Source organism: Nerophis lumbriciformis, linkage group LG21 (assembly GCF_033978685.3).
Source record: "Nerophis lumbriciformis linkage group LG21, RoL_Nlum_v2.1, whole genome shotgun sequence".
NCBI lineage: Eukaryota > Metazoa > Chordata > Actinopteri > Syngnathiformes > Syngnathidae > Nerophis > Nerophis lumbriciformis.
In genome coordinates this window covers 10,246,345-10,268,099 of record NC_084568.2, presented here as the reverse complement: position 1 = coordinate 10,268,099, position 21,755 = coordinate 10,246,345, and the positions used below count along the sequence as shown (strand labels likewise).

At 37.8% G+C, this 21,755-nt stretch overlaps 1 protein-coding gene across 3 annotated transcripts in view; it reads right to left on the bottom strand.

Moving 5' to 3' along the window:
• mtmr11 (myotubularin related protein 11) overlaps positions 1–19,341 on the bottom strand; it is an 83,114-nt gene extending 63,773 nt beyond the window's left edge. For all 3 annotated transcript variants that reach the window (XR_012051041.1, XM_061983107.2, XM_061983109.2), the window contains exon 1: positions 18,928–19,341. Coding sequence is in view for 2 of the 3 variants with exons in the window: in XM_061983107.2 (XP_061839091.1) it covers positions 18,928–18,984 (57 nt within the window). In the remaining variant the exon portion in view is untranslated. The remainder of the gene's footprint in view (positions 1–18,927) is intronic.
• Positions 19,342–21,755: the final 2,414 nt, after the last annotated feature.

The following is a 21,755-nucleotide window of genomic DNA, read 5'->3' as shown; positions in this document are numbered from 1 at the left end:
ATAGCAGAGACCTAATCCTGCAGCCACCAAACCAGATCCCCTCAACGCCCTGACTGCGCCTAGAAATTCTGTCCATAAAGGTTATGAACAGAATCGGTGACAAAGGGCAGCCTTGGCGGAGTCCAACCCTCACTGGAAACGTGTCCGACTTACTGCCGGCAATGCGGACCAAGCTCTGGCACTGATTATACAGGGAGCGAACTGCCACAATAAGACAGTCCGTTACCCCATACTCTCTGAGCACTCCCCACAAGACTTCCCGGGGTACACGGTCAAATGCCTTCTCCAAGTCCACAAAGCACATGTAGACTGGTTGGGCAAACTCCCATGCACCCTCAAGGACCCTGCCGAGAGTATCGAGCTGGTCCACAGTTCCACGACCAGGACGAAAACCACACTGTTCCTCCTGAATCCGAGGTTCGACTATCCGGCGTAGCCTCCTCTCCAGTACACCTGAATAGACCTTACCGGGAAAGCTGAGGAGTGTGATCCCACGATAGTTGGAACACACCCTCCGGTTCCCCTTCTTAAAGAGAATACAATGATTTGCAAATCCTTTTCAACCTATATTCAATTGAATAGACTGCAAAGACAAGATACTTAACGTTCGCACTGGGAAACGTGTTATTTTTTGCAAATATTAGCTCATTTGGAATTTGATGCCTGCAACATGTTTGAAAAAAGCTGGCACAAGTGGCAAAAAAGACTGAGAAAGTTGAGGAATGCTCATCAAACACTTATTTGGAACATCCCACAGGTGGACAGGCTAATTGGGAACAGGTGGGTGCCATGGTTGGGTATAAAAGTAGATTCCATGAAATGCTCAGTCATTCACAAACAAGGATGGGGCGAGGGTCACCACTTTGTGAACAAATGCGTGAGCAAATTGTCGAACAGTTTAAGAACAACATTTCTCAACGAGCTATTGCAAGGAATTTGGGGATTTCGCCATCTGAGGTCTGTAACATCATCAAAAGTTTCAGAGAATCTGGAGAAATCACTGCACGTAAGCAATTATATTACTGACCTTCGATCCCTCAGGCGGTACTGCATCAAAAAGCGACATCAGTGTGTAAAGGATATCACCATATGGGCTCAGGAACACTTCAGAAAACCACTGTCAGTAACTACAGTTGGTCGCTACATCTGTATGTGTAAGTTAAAACTCTCCTATGCAAAGCCAAAGCCATTTATCAACAACACCCAGAGATGCCACCGGCTTCGTTGGGCCCGAGCTCATCTAAGATGCACTGATGCAAAGTGGAAAAGTGTTCTGACGAGTCCACATTTCAAATTGTTTTTGGAAACTGTGGACGTTGTGTCCTCCGGACCAAAGAGGGAAAAGAACCATCCGGATTGTTATAGGCGCAAAGTTGAAAAGCCAGCATCTGTGATGGTATGGGGGTGTATTAGTGCCCAGGACATGGGTAACTTACACATCTGTGAAGGCACCGTTAATGCTGAAAGGAACATACAGGTTTTGGAGCAACATATGTTGCCATCCAAGCAACGTTATCATGGACGCCCCTGCTTATTTCAGCAAGACAATGCCAATGCCTGTAGTCCAGACCTGTCTCCCATTGAAAATGTGTGGCGCATTATGAAGCGTAACATACGACAACGAAGACCTCGGACTGTTGAACAAGTTAAGCTGTACATCAAGCAAGAATGGGAAAGAATTCCACCTGAAATGCTTAAAAAATGTGTCTGTTGTTAAAAGGAAAGGCCATGTAACACAGTGGTAAAAATGCCACTGTGAAAACTTTTTTGCAATGTGTTGCTGCCATTAAATTGTAAGTTAATAATTATTTGCCCAAAAAAATTAAGTTTCTCAGTTTGAACATTAAATATCTTGTCTTTGCAGTCTATTCAATTGAATATAAGTTGAAAAGGATTTGCAAATCATTGTATTCTGTTTTTATTTACGAGTTACACAACGTGCCAAATTCACTGGTTTTGGGTTTTGTATTAAAGGTAAACATGCTAGCAGCTACACAGCCACTAAGCACATGATAGCCGAAAAGCAAGACATATGAAATAGGAATCCCTAATGGAACAATATTAGAGTAAGGGTGCTCAGAGACTTCAGCGTGAAGTGGGCGGAGCATATCCCGCAGTCATCGCGCATTTCCGCATTGTAATATTCTGTGAGATATCCGTGAAACACTACATTTCCCACAATCCCTGGACGTTGTTTACATGTTTCTGTCATGCGTGCTGCACTGACAACAAGGAGGTGCAGCTGCTCCACCTGCTTGTTTTGCAAAGTACCGGTAGTCAACGAAAAAAGAAAAGGTTGCTGGTTTGTACGGACATTAAATGCCATGGGTGTCAAACGTACGGCCTGCGGGCCTGATCTGAACAGGTTTTATCCGGCCCACGGGATAAGTTTGCTAAGTAAAAAAAATGAGCCGAAATTTTTGAATGAAATAAACCGCTGTTCTAAATGTGTCCACTAGATGTCGCAATAGCAATTCTGTGCATCTTTGTAGATCAGGGGTGCTCAATACGTCGATCGCGATCTACCAGTCGATCGCAAAGGTAGTATTGGTAGATCGCATTACATTATTTAAAAAAAATAAAAAATAAATAAAAATAAAAAAATTTATTTTTATTTTTATTTTTTTTTGTGTCCTGTCCAGCTTCTCAGGCAAATCATATAGTTGATGTAGATGCCCATGTCGGCTGTTTAGATTTACTTTACAAAAGAGAAGTGTAGGATACTTCTCTTGTTGCCTTATTTGTATTTGACTTTATTAAATGTATTTATATTATCATTTAGTGCAGCCGGGCCGGAGCAGGAGGGGATAGAAAGAGAAAAAAAAAGAAGACAGAGGGGGAAATTGTGGGGACAAGAGGGGGATTAGACCGAGAGACAAAAACAACAACAGCAAATAACAACAACAACAACAATAGAGCAACATCAGCAAATATGACATGTACAAATATGATGGTAAAAGTAATAGCAAATAAGCAGTTAGCGAAAAATAAAAAATAATACAGAAATGACAATGAGCATTATTACACTACAAATGGATCAATACAAATACCAATAGAAATAGCGCTATTGATAATGAACAATACCAATAATTTACCTTTATTATCAACAATACAGTTGTTTAAATGCAACAATACATATACGTAATGATAACTTGAGATACGAAAGAATGCAGAAAAATGGAAGGGGAGAAAGAGAAGCAACCTACATTAACCTTGTAGATTGTTATAGTCACAATAGGTTAAGCCTTATCAGTGTGCCGTGTGTTACACCCAGTTTACCCTAGGGCAGGGGTGCTCATTACGTCGATCGCGAGCTACCGGTCGATCTCGGAGGGTGTGTCAGTCGATCACCAGCCAGGCATTAAAAAAATAGTCCTAAAAATGAGCGATCATAAATCTTCACAATGACGTCATTTTCGTCACTTGATTGACATTCACGGCACCCGGGGGTCTTCTGAGATGACACTGGCTGCTGCCAGCTCATTAAAATTACCGACTGGAAGGCGAGAAACACTTTATTTCAACAGACTCTGGCGCCGTACCTGTCGTCAAAACTCCAAAGACCGACTGCACAGTTGCACAGTTGCGCTAACAAAATAGGAGTCTCAGAAAGCTGGCGTGCACAAGCTAGCAAGTTACGGAGTTTGCCGACAATGTATTTCTTGTAAAGTGTATACAAAGGAGTACGGAAGCTGGACAAATAAGATGCCAAAAACCAACCACTTTCATGTGGTATTGGACAGAAAGGAGGACTTTTTTTCTCCTCCATTCGAAAATGCGGACCTTATCAGCACCACTGTCTGATTCCTATCAATGCAAGTCATCAGAATCAGGTAATACACCAACTTATATTCTTGTCTTCATGAAAGAAAGGAATCTATATGTGTTAAACATGCTTGTATTATCTTTAAACACCTTTAACTTATTAACAATATTAACTATATGTGTTAAACATGCTTGTATTATCTTTAAACACCTTTAACTTGTTAACAATATTAACTATATTTATTTAACATGCTTGTATTATCATTAAACACCTTTAACTTGTTAACAATATTAACTATATGAGTTAAACATGCTTTTATTATCTTTAAACACCCTTTACTTGTTAACAATATTAACTATATGTATTAAACATACTTCTATTATAATTAAACACCTTTAATTTATTAACAATATTAACTATATGTGTTAAACATGCTTGCATTATCATTAAACACCTCTAACTTGTTAACAAAAACATATATTTCATAAATAAGTCAATATAAATTATATATGAATGAGGTAGATCCCCACGACTTGATCAATTGAAAAGTAGCTCGCCTGCAGAAAAAGTGTGAGCACCCCTGTTGTAGATGATGCTACATATGTAAACAAAAAAATAAACCACATGATGTTAGTGCACCAGTCGAGAAAAATGAGAAAACTACATAAAATAACATCCTGTAATTTGATTTTGATATTATTTTTTAATCTTGATAGATTGGAAATGAACACCAATGAGTTGACTGATGAAAATGATCACATAATTTATTCAGAAAGTATAAATAACGACAAATACAGATAGAATACTATTAACCGCAACATATATATTTGTATATTTTCAGAATTTACTTGTTCTATTTTTAAACAAAGAAAACAATCTGAAGTTGTCTTTATTTTTAAGTTATCGTGCCGTGGTTTTACCAGTACGGCCCACTTCGGAGTAGATTTTTCTCCATGTGGCCCTCTAAAATTAGTTTGACACCCCTGGACTAAACCGACTAAAACCCTGCTCTACTGGCTCCCTGGAACTTTTTCAAAAATGTATGAAAATGGAAAAAGACGGGGGGGAAATATTTTTTTTTGTATATGGTATGGTATTTTGTATATTTTGAATATGGTTTCTGTAGGAGGACAAACATGACACAAACCTTCCTAAGAGCCCACTGTTTAATAGGTGTGTGTTAATGCTTTAAGTTTCTTAAGCGACAAAATTGTGACTAAAGTGGTGAAGTTGAATTTTCATTTTTCATTTCATTGACGGGTTACTTAACAAAATTAACATAACAAAACATTAACACAAATATATTCATTATTAATCTAGTGCATTTACTTTAGCACAACATAATTGTATGTACATTTATTTTTCATCAGTTATTTATGAGTCCATTATTATGCAGTGTATTTAATTAGCATTTATTTTTATAATCATCCTGACCTACGTCTAAGGTCTGTGTGTGAAATGAATAATAATGATTAAACACGTGCTTTTATTTCATTTGGTTGGATAGAATTATTGAATATGATTAAAATCAAGAGTAAGATTACTAATTCAGTGTTAAAATTTGGGTGGGCTCCGGGCCCCTATGTCGTGGAAAAGTTGGGCCTCGAAGTCAAAAAGAAAAATATGTTTTATAGTTTTTTTTTATTGTTTTGTCTTTTTCATATACAAAATATGTGCTTTATAAATATTAAAAAAGGATAAGTGAAATAGGCATTCATTTTGTGTGTACTTTACTGCACACAATTTGAAGAAAAAAATACTATATTGTGATTTTGTTATTGGGATGTACAAACTTTTGTTTGTACTGTACTCCTATTACTGTACTGTATATCACGATTTTTATTTTTGGCCATATGGCACTGTCAGAATAATTGTATCTAAGTTATCACAAAACTTTGTGTTTCCATGAGTTCCCAGCGAGAGGACAAAAGCTGTCTTTGATCTTACCAAGCAAAAGGCTTGTAAAACTCCACTGTGTAGGATGGGAAGCGACATGAAGGTGTCGGTTTCTTTGATCTATTGTAATCCACAGAAAGATCTTGTCTTGACCCGAGATCTACTAAGCCGAGAGGAAGCGGGACCTGTTTTGTGACTAAGGGCGACGGCTGTTTACGACCCCCTCTCCCCTTAGAAACAGCCGTTGCCATGTAATCAGGGAAAGTCCAAATAAAAGAGGAGGCGTGCAATCCTTTCGTCAGAGCGTGGGACGACACAGTACAAGAGTACAGGTCTACGCGCTCTCCTCATTGAGCTAAATTGAATCCTGTCTCTGTTTAATTCCTTGCTTCTTGTCTGTTTAATAGATGTCATCGGTGTTTGAACCTGACAGGCACAGTACTTCTACTAGTTACTTTCTGCACTATTCGAGGAAATATATATCACATAAAAGCACACTATTACGCATTCTTTCTGTCTTCATGAGAGGTTTTGGAAAACATAGCAGATGGAGAGTTTTGCTATCACGTCGTGTGTAGTTTGGGATTTCTTCGAGGCTTATCTGACTTTTTGCACGTATTGTGTGAGTCGCCCTGCTTGGTTGCCTTGACAACGTTGAGCCGGCACGAGGCCTTCTGAAGGAGAAAGGAATGACAAGGATGTGATGGTTGATGTGTTGCTGCATTAGGGACAAGGATGTCATTGGAAAGACTAAAAAATGAACAATAGTCTGGCAAGACATTCAACAAGATCCTTGATTGTATTTTTTTAGGTCGTACTTTAACAAATTCCTCCTAGGGACTTTGACCAAATGAGTCACGGTTAAAATGACTGATACTACACATATAGACAATGATAAATTGCAAACACATTTTTCTTACGCCATTGGGTGTGGCCGTGTTATGGCGCCAAACTTTTCTCCGATGGTTTTTGGCCATTTTTCGGCAAAAAAAAGGGGTCGTACTTTAACAAACTCCTCCTAGGGACTTTTACCAAATGAATCGCAGTTAAAATTATAGATACTACACATATATGCGATGATAAATTGCGAACACATTTTGCCTACGCCAAAACGTGGCCGTGGTATGGCACCAAACTTTGCTCCGATGGTTTTTGGCCATTTTTCGGCAAAAAAAAAAGAGGTCGTACTTTAACAAACTACTCCTAGGGACTTTGACCCAATGAATTGCGGTTAAAATGACTGATACTACACATATAGGCAATGATAAATTGCGAACACATTTTTCTTACGCCGTTAGGTGTGGGCATGGTATGGCATCAAACTTTGCGCTGATGGTTTTTGGCCATTTTTCGGCAAAAAAAAGGGGTTGTACTTTAACAAATTCCTCCTAGGGACTTTGACCAAATGAGTCACGGTTAAAATGACTAATACTACACATATAGACAATGATAAATTGCAAACACATTTTTTTTACGCCATTAGGTGTGGCCGTGGTATGGCGCCAAACTTTTCTCCGATGGTTTTTGGTCATTTTTCTGCGAAAAAAAGGGGTCACACTTGAACAAATTCCTCTTCGGGACTTTGACCAAATGAGTTGCGGTTAAAATGACTGATTCTACACATATAGGCAATGATAAATTGCGAACACATTTTTTTTACGCCATTAGGTGTTGGCGTGGTATGGCGCCAAACTTTGCTGCGATGGTTTTTGACCATTTTTCGGCAAAAAAGAAGTTGTACTTTAACAAACTCCTCCTAGGAACTTTGACCAAATTAATCACAGTTAAAATTATAGATACTTCACATATATGCGATGATAAATTGTGAACACATTTTGCCTACGCCATAACATGTGGCCGTGGTATGGCGCCAAACTTTTCTCCGATGGTTTTTGGCCATTTTTCTGCAAAAAAAAGGGGTCACACTTGAACAAATTCCTCTTCGGGACTTTGACCAAATGAGTTGCGGTTAAAATGACTGATTCTACACATATAGGCAATGATAAATTGCGAACACATTTTTTTTACGCCATTAGGTGTTGGCGTGGTATGGCGCCAAACTTTGCTGCGATGGTTTTTGACCATTTTTCGGCAAAAAAGAAGTTGTACTTTAACAAACTCCTCCTAGGAACTTTGACCAAATTAATCACAGTTAAAATTATAGATACTTCACATATATGCGATGATAAATTGTGAACACATTTTGCCTACGCCATAACATGTGGCCGTGGTATGGCGCCAAACTTTTCTCCGATGGTTTTTGGCCATTTTTCTGCAAAAAAAAAGGGGTCGTACTTTAACAAACTTCTCCTAGGGACTTTGACCAAATGAATCGCAGTTAAAATTATAGATACTTCACATATATGCGATGATAAATTGCGAACACATTTTTCCTACGCCATAACATGTGGCTGTGGTATGGCGCCAAACTTTGCTCCGATGGTTTTTGGCTATTTTTCGGCAAAAAAAAAAAGAGGTCGTACTTTAACAAACTACTCCTAGGGACTTTGACCCAATGAGTTGCGGTTAAAATGACTAATACTACACATTAAGACAATGACAAATTGCGAACACATTTTTTTTACGCCATTAGGTGTTGGCGTGGTATGGCGCCAAACTTTGCTGCGATGGTTTTTGACCATTTTTCGGCAAAAAAAGAGGTTGTACTTTAACAAACTCCTCCTAGGAACTTTGACCAAATTAATTACAGTTAAAATTATAGATACTTCACATATATGCGATGATAAATTGCGAACACATTTTGCCTACGCTATAACATGTGGCTGTGGTATGGCGCCAAACTTTGCTACGATGGTTTTTGGAAAATTTTCGGCAAAAAAAAGGGGTCGTACTTTAACAAACTCCTTCAAGGGACTTTTATCAAATGAATCACAGTTCAAATTATAGATACTTCACATATATGCGATGATAAATTGCGAACACATTTTGCCTACACCATAACATGTGGCCGTGGTATGGCACCAAACTTTGCTCCGATGGTGTTTGGCCATTTTTCGGCAAGAAAACAGAGGTCGTACTATAACAAACTACTGCCAGAAACTTTTACCAAATGAGTTGCGGTTAAAATGACTGATACTACACATATAGACAATGATAAAATTGCGAACACATTTCTCTTACACCATTAGGTGTGGCCGTGGTATGCCGCCAAACTTTGCTCCGATGGTTTTTGGCCATTTTTCGGCAAAAAAAAGGGTTCGTACTTTAACAAACTACTCCTAGGGACTTTGACCCAATGAGTTGTGGTTAAAATGACTGATACTACACATATAGGCAATGATAAATTGCGAACACATTTTTCTTACGCCATTAGGTGTGGGCGTGGTATGGTGCCAAACCTTGCTCCGATGGTTTTTGGTCATTTTTCTGCGAAAAAAAGGGGTCACACTTGAACAAATTCCTCTTCGGGACTTTGACCAAATGAGTTGCGGTTAAAATGACTGATTCTACACATATAGGCAATGATAAATTGCGAACACATTTTTCTTACACAATTAGGTGTCGGCGTGGTATGGCGCCAAACTTTGCTGCGATGGTTTTTGGCCATTTTTCGGCAAAAAAAGGGGTTGTACTTTAACAAACTCCTCCTAGGAACTTTGACCAAATTAATCACAGATAAAATTATAGATACTTCACATATATGCGATGATAAATTGCGAACACATTTTGCCTACACCATAACATGTGGCCGTGGTATGGCGCCAAACTTTGCTGCGATGGTTTTTGACCATTTTTCTGCAAAAAAAGAGGTTGTACTTTAACAAACTCCTCCTAGGAACTTTGACCAAATTAATCACAGTTAAAATTATAGATACTTCACATATATGCGATGATAAATTGCGAACACATTTTGCCTACGCCATAACATGTGGCCGTGGTATGGCGCCAAACTTTGCTATGATGGTTTTTGGACATTTTTCGGCAAAAAAAGGGGTCGTACTTTAACAAACTACTCCTAGGGACTTTTATCAAATGAATCACAGTTCAAATCATAGATACTACACATATATGCGATGATAAATTGCGAACACATTTTGCCTACACCATAACATGTGGCCGTGGTATGGCACCAAACTTTGCTCCGATGGTGTTTGGCCATTTTTCGGCAAAAAACAGAGGTCGTACTATAACAAACTACTGCCAGAAACTTTTACCAAATGAGTTGCGGTTAAAATGACTGATACTACACATATAGACAATGATAAAATTGCGAACACATTTCTCTTACACCATTAGGTGTGGCCGTGGTATGGCGCCAAACTTTGCTCCGATGGTTTTTGGCCATTTTTCGGCAAAAAAAAGGGTTCGTACTCTAACAAACTACTCCTAGGGACTTTGACCCAATGAGATGTGGTTAAAATGACTGATACTACACATATAGGCAATGATAAATTGCGAACACATTTTTCTTACGCCATTAGGTGTGGGCATGGTATGGTGCCAAACCTTGCTCCGATGGTTTTTGGTCATTTTTCTGCGAAAAAAAGGGGTCACACTTGAACAAATTCCTCTTCGAGACTTTGACCAAATGAGTTGCGGTTAAAATGACTGATTCTACACATATAGGCAATGATAAATTGCGAACACATTTTTCTTACACAATTAGGTGTTGGCGTGGTATGGCGCCAAACTTTGCTGTGATGGTTTTTGACCATTTTTCGGCAAAAAAAGAGGTTGTACTTTAACAAACTCCTCCTAGGAACTTTGACCAAATTAATCACAGTTAAAATTATAGATACTTCACATATATGCGATGATAAATTGCGAACACATTTAGCCTACACCATAACATGTGGCCGTGGTATGGCGCCAAACTTTGCTACGATGGTTTTTGGAAATTTTTCGGCAAAAAAAAGGGGTCGTACTTTAACAAACTCCTTCTTGGGACTTTTATTAAATGAATCACAGTTCAAATTATAGATACTACACATAAATGCGATGATAAATTGCGAACACATTTTGCCTACACCATAACATGTGGCCGTGGTATGGCACCAAACTTTGCTCCGATGGTGTTTGGCCATTTTTCGGCAAAAAACAGAGGTCGTACTATAACAAACTACTGCCAGAAACTTTTACCAAATGAGTTGCGGTTAAAATGACTGATACTACACATATAGACAATGATAAAATTGCGAACACATTTCTCTTACACCATTAGGTGTGGCCGTGGTATGGCGCCAAACTTTGCTCCGATGGTTTTTGGCCATTTTTCGGCAAAAAAAAGGGGTCGTACTTTAACAAACTCCTCCTAGGGAATTTAGCCAATGAGTCGCGGTTAAAATTACAGATACTACACATTGAGGTGATGAAAAATTGCGAACAAATTTTGCCTACGCCATAAGATGTTGCCGTAGTATGGTGCCAAACTTTGCTCGGATGATTCGCCACAAAACACGAAGCGTCAACTCGGTTTCACAAGTTCAGATCTTGAACCTAATTGCTACAAGTAATGATGACAGATTGGAGTGGCTTTATTTCATTTTTCTTTTCTTTAATTTTTTAGGACCCGAGTAGGGGCGATGCAGAGCATTGCAAGGGCCCCATTGAAATTGCTGTGTTTTTTTCTTTTTGAGGCCCTTAACATGCACGAAAAGTCCCCATATTTTGCATGGCGAAAAATTTAATATTTTGGGGTCCTGAAATTTTTGGTGAAGGGTCAGTGCATGACCTGGGACTTTGCAAGTATTACTAAACCATTGACCATGAAACTTGTAGACGGATGGTGCACTGACCAGGGGGACTGTGTGGGGAGGATCTGGGTAACAGAAATGTACGTAAACGGTGTGACAGTCATATCAATTGAAGTGTGCATGTCACTATGGTCACCATTCTCCAATTAAATGAGAACAATTGCTTCCAACAAAACAGGATAAGTGCAGGACTGCACAGTGCGACAATTTTACTTGCAAATGCGCCGCAAAATAGATAAATATAAAAAGTAAAAAGGCAGCACAGGTGCGAATACGGATTTCAACCCTTATATTCTCATTTTGCATCTAAAATAAATGCATCCAAAAGAGGACACATCTACTCAGCACAGGTGTGATCATTGTGACATGCTAGTTTAGCCAGTCACTGCGGATTTTATTTCAACAACTAAAGAAAGGAACTTGATTGTAAATAAAGCCACGTTTCCACTGCTCAATGTTAATCCCATTCGTGTCGATTGTGTTTTAGAACTTAGGGGACGTGCTAAGGATATAAGCAAACATAGTCCTTTGAAAAATACTTCAAATGGCGGTCGCTGTTTTGTTACGCTCAGAGGGTGTTTGCACATATCGAGATAGGAAGCAGGGAATGGAGAAGGCAAATATGCCCTGAAGAAAAGGATAAAATATTTTATTGCTGGTCCCCAGACTATCGCAGTTATACTTTCTGCTTCCACTACTAAAGACCGGACCAGTGATTGAACCTTGTATCGTTCTAAAAAAATGATACCATCCCTAAATCGTATTGGCAACCACAAATATCGAATCATAGTTAAAACGATTGGGTACACCCGTAATGGTCACAATATAATGATAGAATTATAGTATTCTATCATCGGTCAAGTGTAGATCATTTACATGGTACAAGGTATATATTCCAGAGTATTCCTGACACTCAATCACACACAAGTTTGAAAGTCAAACGGCCTTCATGTGTCAACAAATTTGAAACTTTTGTTGAAAAAATTGCACTTAATTATGATGGCCACCACTTCCATTGTTTCCTAATAAGACCAAAGGTGAACAGCCTCAAAAACACAAGTGTTGTGTGAAATGTGATAGCGTGGATTTAGTGGCTTGTAATTGTCTGCCGTGTGAAATGTTGTGTCCACCAGAGACAAATAAACAAACAAACAAAGGACTTGCACCTCAGCTGCTTCATTATCCGCCTTTGGCAGATCGATGCCGCCTCTTCAAAAGCTACCATAAATTTGCTGCCGTGTTAAAGAGGAGCTCATTGTAGCCTTTAAAGACAGAAATACTTCTGGCAGTCAGTGTGATGTGTGGGTGCCACAACTCTTATCAGGAACAGCTCACATTATCATCCTCAGGCTCTGTAAGGGTGACAACTTGCTCTTTTAACAACCAGGTCCCTCTACTCTTCAGCAATTATCAACAATAACCCAGGCAATTCTAAAAAAAACTATTTTCCACTGTAAACCATCTCCTTAAACCACAATTACACTCATATCACACATCTACAACAATAAACTGACTATTCTACAACCAAAATTGACAGTATCCGTTCGTCGCTCACACCTCAGCTTCATCCTTGACATCCCGACAACACCCGTTACACAACGTCTTACACGCTTTACCCCCGCAACGCTGCAGGAGGTTGAGAAGATTATTCGTACTTCAAAACCATCCACTTGCTCCCTAGATCTCATTTGCTCTCCTCTGTTCAAAAGTCACAACCAAATTCATTCATAAGTAATCAATCTCTCCCTCAAAACTGGAACAGTTTATTATTATTTATTATTATTATAATATATACGGCTTGAAGACCACATGTTGGTAAAAACTCAAAATTACTCAACATCAAGACCACATGTTGGTAAAAACTCAAAATTACTCAACATCAAGACCACATGTTGGTAAAAACATCAAAAAAAAAAAAAAAAGACATGTCAGTAAAAATCTTAAGAACACACACAAATAAGACAGCAAGTCGGTAAAAATCTAAAAAAAATACACAATAATAAGACAGCTAGTTGGTAAAGATCTAAAAAAGAAATACACACATAAGACAGTAAGTTGGTAAAAATCTGAAAAATACACAAAAACAAGACAGCAAGTTGGTAACAATCTGAAAGAAATACACAATAATAAGACAGCAAGTTGGTAAAAAATAAAAATAAAAATACACAAAAATAAGACAGCAAGTTGGTAAAAATGTTTTGAAAAATACACACAAATAAGATGGTATGTTGGTAAAAATCTGAAAAATACACAAAAACAAGACAGCAAGTTGGTAACAATCTAAAATAAATGTATAATAAATACACAAAATTAAAACAGCAAGTTGGTAAAAATCTAATAAAAAATATACACAAAAATAAGACCGCAAGTTGGTTAAAATCTAAAAAAAAAAAAAACCACACAAATAAGACATTAAGTTGGTAAAAATCTAAAAAAGAATACACAAAAATAGGACACCATGTTGGTAAACGCAGACAAACTACTTTAAGCGGTGCCGTGATCACAGAGAGCTAACTAGCTTATGCTGCTATATTGACATATTGAGCTGCCTCTGAGTTGGTGAAAGTTAATTCTAGTTTATAAATCATGCCTCTCACCTGAAAAGTAGAAGGTTGCGGACATAAACCCACAAGTTGGTCAACGCCAGCGGTCCTGTTCTGTCTCCCTTTAATGTTTGTCTGATCTTGAATAGGGTTGTGCTGAAAATCTCAATGTCCCCTCGGGGATTAATAAAGTATTTCTGATTCTGATTCTGAACTTTGACATCCAATTTAGACCCAGAGATGGTGAGAAAGACAAAAAAAAAAAACTTTTTTTTTAACCTTTGTCAGGATTATGATTAATTGTTGATGTAATGGGGAAGATATAAACGTCTTTATCCAAGTGAGAGCAGACATTGTACAGTAACTGATTGTTTTATTATGTTTGTGTATCTTGTTTAGCACTTAGCAATACTGCTACATTATGTTTAGTGTTTCACTAAAGCTGCATCTGTTTAGCTTCTAAAACTTGTAGATCATCCTTCTTATATTCAGGATCAAAAATAGAAATTTCTGTATCATTTGTCCCAAAGTGACTTTGTTGACTCTCATCAAGTCTGCCATGATTAGTAGTGTTGTTGAAGGGAAAAGTGAACGTTGTGATGCGTCAGAGAAATTAATACGCCGCCGTACGCTTAAAATGATCAAAATACGTAAATATTACATTTTATTATGAATGTTACAACATTACATATATATACTTACAGCATGTATATAAAACCTTGATGGAGGTGTTTGGATGTTTTTAAAGGGCTTTATATGCGGAATAAAGCGACTACTATTAGCTCCATTGTTAGCTAACTCTTACTAGAATTTAGTTACAATTTACAATGGATAAAAAAAGAGAAAAATGTATGTGTACTTGTCTTACATAAGGATTGTGAATGATATATATATATTTTTTTAATGTGCAGTTTCCCCTCAAGGATTTTATCACAAATATTTTCTTTTCATCACAAATAAACCTCTCAGGCTCACTTGAAGTACTTTGATTGCATAATAAAACACTGCATGAACACTGCACAGCCATCTGGGATATATTCTGCCGTCAACCCAAGTGTGTGTGTGTATGTTCTTGTATTTCCACCCTTCTTGAGACACCAACAAGGAAAAAGTACCTTCCATATGAGGACCGATGAACAAGTTAGGACATAAATCATGGTCCCAATACGGAAAACTATTGCATCTAATAGAGAATGTCTCATTTGCACCACTGGTGGTGAAATCTATCAAAATTAGGGTGGTCCCAAAAAGGAGGGTTTCTCAAATGGACTGTGTGTCGGTTTTAAAAGTGCTCCCCCTCTGGTCAACATATGAAATAACAAGTGTGTGTAAAAATATTTTTCTCACAATGTGTCGACTTTTTCCTTATAAAATTGGGAACATTTTCTCATATTCTTTCGGCTTCTGTAGTATTGCAATATTTTCTCGTAAAATTATTACTTTTTTTTAATGTAAAATTATTAGTTTTTAATGCAAAATGGTGACATTTGTCATAAAAAATTCAGACTTTTATCACAATATTGCCAATGTTTTTGTTGTTCTTGTAATATAGTGACATTTTTTGAGCAAAATTATGGTTTTGTCATCATTTTGCCAAGTAAAATTCCGATTATTATTATAATATTGCCAAATATTTTAAGTTTTCTTACTAAATTGTGACTTTTGTCGAGTAAAATTACGACTCTTTTCATAAAATTGCCAAAATGTTAAGCTTTTCTTGTAAAATTGCGACTGTTAGTGAGTAAAAATCCAACTTTTATCATAATATTGCACAAATGTTCGGTTTCTTTCTTGTAAAATTTTGACTTGCCCTGACTAAAATGACGACTTTTATTATAATACTGCCAAAATTCTAAGTTTTACCTGTGAAATTCCAACTCATTTTTCACAACAAGCTTTTTGATATTTGCATACTATGTATGTATTATTAATGTTGTATATACACTTCTTTAATTATCTAGAAAGGGCGGTCCTAAAGAGGTAGGCATTTTTCGGCTGTCTCAAAAAGGTAAGAAATACAAGAATCTGTGTGTGTGTGTGTGTGTGTGTGTGTGTTGCGTGGCTCGGGTGAGCAAGACCCTTCACCGTTGCTCCTGATGGGTCGTGTTTAGGACCTTACATGGCAGCTCCCGCCGTCAGTGTGTGAATGTGTGTGTGAATGGGTGAATGTGGAAATAGTACCCTTGAAGGTAGAAAAGCGCTGTACAAGCATCATCCATTTACCATTTATCGACATCGCCCACAAAGTCATGTGACCGCTCTCAGTCACATGACGACGACCGTACTGCAACACTTGAGATTCCACTGGCGCGTCTCATTTGGAGGTAATCAAATTCGTAAAAAATACATTCCTCGACTGCAGTCTCCATGGCAACTGACAGATGTTGCACCCCCCCATCCCTTTTCAACACACACACACACGCACGTCTGAGGATAGAATGCAGAAGCATCTGTTAGCGTTTCCTCTGCGGCTGCTGGAAATAACCAAAGGAGGGGAAACATTTTTTTTTTAAGCAGCAAAAGGCTTTCTTGAGGAGTCTGAGTCATTCCACTTCTGCTTCTCAACACGCTCCACATCTTAGCAATCATCTTCAAATATATACTAGGTACTTTTGTCAGTCAACAAAAGCTGTGCAGTTGAGAACATAAAAGCTTCTAAAATATACTTTTCCAGAGCTCCGCAGAGCACACTTGTTTGTTTATTAGGATCCGCAATAGCTGCTGAAATAGTAGCAGCTACTTTTCCTGGGGTCTAATATTTCAAAATGGCTTATACACATGCACAACATTAAGGCCAAAATATCACATACAAAATAACTTGAATGCGGTAATGCATAACATAATTCAGCCACTCGTTAATTACGTACAATAATTATGCTAATGATAGAATGTCAATATCAGTCTCAACTGATTTGGTGGATTTAAAGATCCATTTTTTATTTATAAATGAAATTGTAAATGGGTATTTGGTGGGTAGACTTTGAAATGTATTGTATTATATTGTATTTTGTATGTTATATGTTGATGTATATTTTAACTGTGGGTCCCTGTCCATAAGCTGTTTGCTTCTAGAAATGACCTTTGTGTAGAACAAACTCTGATATTAACAAAAGAAACAATAATGAAATACAAAACTATGTCAAACTGTAAATAAATATATATATTTTTTTAAATAATAATTATGTAGGCCATAAAAGTACAATTGTTTACAGGGAATTCATGTACGCAATAAAGTTAGAAAGCAAAAATAGACCCAAAAGAAAAAGTCAAGGACCAAAGAACTGATGAGGGATGGGGCAGGGACTACTACATATGTATCTTGTATAACACTGGTCCTAAAGGTACTATGCTATTGTGCGATATTAATAATAATACAGTATAGTGCTGCTAATCACAAGCTGGAAACTGCTGCGCTAATCGCTAGCTAACTTAAAGGCTAACCTGAATGTAATAATATAATGCTTTTATTTTGAAACTGCAAGTGAGTGAGGTGGCACATGCCGTTTGTAAACTGTTGGATCAAAGTTCATCGTATTTGAAGGGATTTGCGGGAAAATTGCAGGGGGGAATATAAATATACAGGTAAAAGCCAGTAAATTAGAATATTTTGAAAAACTTGATTTATTTCAGTAATTGCATTCAAAAGGTGTAACTTGTACATTATATTTATTCATTGCACACAGACTGATGCATTCAAATGTTTATTTCATTTAATTTTGATGATTTGAAGTGGCAACAAATGAAAATCCAAAATTCTGTGTGTCACAAAATTAGAATATTACTTAAGGCTAATACAAAAAAGGGATTTTTAGAAGCAGATGACATGGCACCCCAAACCATCACTGATGGTGGAAACTTTACACTAGACTTCAGGCAACGTGGATCCTGTGCCTCTCCTGTCTTCCTCCAGACTCTGGGACCTCGATTTCCAAAGGAAATGCAAAATTTGCATGGTTGGGTGATGGTTTGGGGTGCCATGTCATCTGCTGGTGTCGGTCCACTCTGTTTCCTGAGATCCAGGGTCAACGCAGCCGTCTACCAGCAAGTTTTAGAGCACTTCATGCTTCCTGCTACTGACCTGCTCTATGGAGATGGAGATTTCAAGTTCCAACAGGACTTGGCGCCTGCACACAGCGCAAAATCTACCCGTGCCTGGTTTACGGACCGTGGTATTTCTGTTCTAAATTGGCCCGCCAACTCCCCTGACCTTAGCCCCATAGAAAATCTGTGGGGTATTGTGAAAAGGAAGATGCAGAATGCCAGACCCAAAAACGCAGAAGAGTTGAAGGCCACTATCAGAGCAACCTGGGCTCTCATAACACCTGAGCAGTGCCAGAAACTCATCGACTCCATGCCACGCCGCATTAACGCAGTAATTGAGGCAAAAGGAGCTCCAACCAAGTATTGAGTATTGTACATGCTCATATTTTTCATTTTCATACTTTTCAGTTGGCCAACATTTCTAAAAATCCCTTTTTTGTATTAGCCTTAAGTAATATTCTAATTTTGTGACACACGGAATTTTGGATTTTCATTTGTTGCCACTTCAAATCATCAAAATTAAATGAAATAAACATTTGAATGCATCAGTCTGTGTGCAATGAATAAATATAATGTACAAGTTACACCTTTTGAATGCAATTACTGAAATAAATCAAGTTTTTCAAAATATTCTAATTTACTGGCTTTTACCTGTATATATTTGAAAGAAGAAAAAAATGTCAAGACCCCTCCTGCAGTACTTCTGCAGACCCCTAGTTGGTGTTGCAGGCGGATCTATGTGCAGATGTACCTAATGTAGTGACCATTGAGAGTTGTTTTCAATTAAATGATTATTAATTGACAACATTGGATAGGATTATAAAAATTTCCAAACGTCGAACGAGGGCGTTTGTACGCAACAAAAAAAAAAGGTTAACGGAATCTGTTGTGAGGAAGCTTTTTCTAACCTTTGATGCATTTTGCAGGCTAATTATCTTCATTTAGGGAGCTAGCATGATTAGCTTACCTTGATGTCTGGCAGCATTTGTCTCACTTTGAACGTGCTTTTAGATCCAGTCAACATTGTGGGACGACGACAAAAAAAAATCCCCCAACAAAAAAAAAACAAAAAAAAGAATAACAAGCTAAATAAAGCTCATAGTGTTAAAAAAAAATTAAATAGGTCAATTGAGGGGAAAGTGCTGCCTGGTAATGTTGTCCTCGTTTGAACGTGAAATATATGTCGAATCTGCTGCAGCGGTTCTCACTCCGTCGCCAGCGTGTCTTTTCATCAAAAACTCTTTAATGGCAGAATGTTGGCGAATGTCGGTCGTCATCCGGCGGCTCTGCCGTCAGGAGGAGCGGAGAGAATTATTAGGAGCGGAGAGAATTACTCTCGCTGCTAGATGATGGATCATCCGCACGGAATGTTTACGCCTTCGACATAGTGGAACACCTCAAAGAGGAATACAGCTTCTTAAAGGGGTCGCACACCCGGAAGTAGCGACCATAAAGTGTACTCATCCAGGGAGGCAGTTGTCCTTAAAAGGTCGTATTTTTATTATATCAATTCAGCATTTTTGGAAGTGTGTTGTCCAAAATCGAGACTTTTCTGGAATTTAGACGGTTTATAAGTGCTTTTAGTAAGCATGTGTCGGTTGCTTTAATGCTAATGAGCTGCGGTTGTCCAGCCTGTCTCTTTTTACAAACACATACACTTCACATTAGTTTCAATTAGATACAAATTGCTGTAGTATTGATAATATGATTATTCGGACACTAAACAGAGTGAGAAATCTATAAAATAGCGTGTACTATTAATGGCGTGTTGTGTGTGATTTACTAAGATTGTGTGTACTAGTGTTGTAACAAGGGATGTCCGATAATGGCTTTTTGCCGATATCCGATATTCGATATTGTCCAACTCTTAATTACCGATACCGATATCAACCGATACCGATATATACAGTCGTGGAATTAACACATTATTATGCCTAATTTGGACAACCAGGTATGGTGAAGATAAGGTCCTTTTTTAAAAAATTAATAAAATAAAATAAGATAAATAAATAAATAAAAATTCTTGAATAAAAAAGAAAGTAAAACAATATAAAAACAGTTACATAGAAACTAGTAATGAATGAAAATGAGTAAAATTATCTGTTAAAGGTTAGTACTTTTAGTGGACCAGCAGCACGCACAATCATGTGTGCTTACGGACTGTATCCCTTGCAGACTGTATTAATATATATTGATATATAATGTAGGAACCAGGATATTAATAACAGAAAGAAACAACCCTTTTGTGTGAATGAGTGTAAATGGGGGAGGGAGGTTTTTTGGGTTGGTGTACTAATTGTAAGTGTATCTTGTGTTTTTTATGTTGATTTAATAACAAAAAAAAATCCTGATAATAAAAAAAAACCCGATACCGATAATTTCCGATATTACATTTTAAAGCATTTATCGACATCTCTAGTTGTAGCGATACCAATATTTTGGTACCGGTACTAAAATTATTTTGGTACTTTTCGGTACTTTTCTAAATAAATGGGACCACAAAAAAATGGCATTATTGGCTTTATTTGAACAAAAAATCTTAGGGTACATTAAACATGTGTTTCTTATTGCAGTTAAGTCCTTAAATAAAATAGTGAACATACAAGACAACTTGTCTTTTAGTAGTAAGTAAACAAACAAGGGCTCCTAATTAGTCTGCTGACGTATGCAGTAACATATTGTGTCATTCATCATTCTATTATTTTGTCAACATTATTAAGGACAAGTGGTGGAAAATAAATTATTAATCTACTTGTTCATTTACTGTTAATATCTGCTTACTTTCTCTTTTAACATGTTCTGTCTACACTTCTGTTCAAATGTAATAATCACTTATTATTCTGTTGTTTGATACTTTACATTAGTTTTGGATGATACCTCAAATTTGGGTATCAATCCGATACCAAGTAGTTACAGGATCATACATTGGTCATATTCAAAGTCCTCATGTGTCCAGGGACATATTTCCTGACTTTATAAACATAATATACATTTTTTTTTAAACTAAAGAAGATGTTGTGGTGACAAAAAATATCGAAGTTGTCATAGTAGTATCGACTAGATACGTGCCTGTACTTGGTATCATTACAGTGGATGTTAGGTGTAGATCCACCAATGGCGTTTGTTTACATTTTGATGCCGGTGAGCTACGGTGTGTAGGGAAGCACGTTTAGCTATTCCTCGTCCTGCAGGGATGATACTTGTAAGAAACGTACTTTATTTGTCGCCATGGAGACCAGGATTAGTGATTTAGAAGTAACTAAAACACTGCCGACGGCGGATGGACGTTAGCCACTAGCTAGCTAGCCATGTCTCAAAGCACCTCTTCCTGAGGGCGTTTCAGTGTTATAACTTCACCTTTATCGTTAGTGTTTAAGACAAAATACGTCCGTTCTCCCTTTTCTGTCTACAGACTGTGTCTGCTTGTAAGTGCTCCGTGTGTGTGTGCCGCCGAACATGCTCCTCTGCTCGTAAACCAGCAATGTCACGACGTGACTTCGACGCGGGCATGGGGGGGTGGTGGACCGGTACTTTTCAGAGGCGGTATCGTACCGAAAATGATTAATTAGTATCGCGGTACTATACTAATACCGGTATACCGTCCAACCCTAGCGTGTACAATTGTGAAGTGGTTCAGACCGCCTTATTTAAATGAGGATTTTGCGTGTACTATACGGGGCATCGCCATGGAGACACTCATTTACCGCACATTCATGTTGCCATGCCCCTACCTGTGGCGCTTTGCTATGTTTTCAAACATGCAGGAGACATCTACCACTTTTTATGGGCAATTTA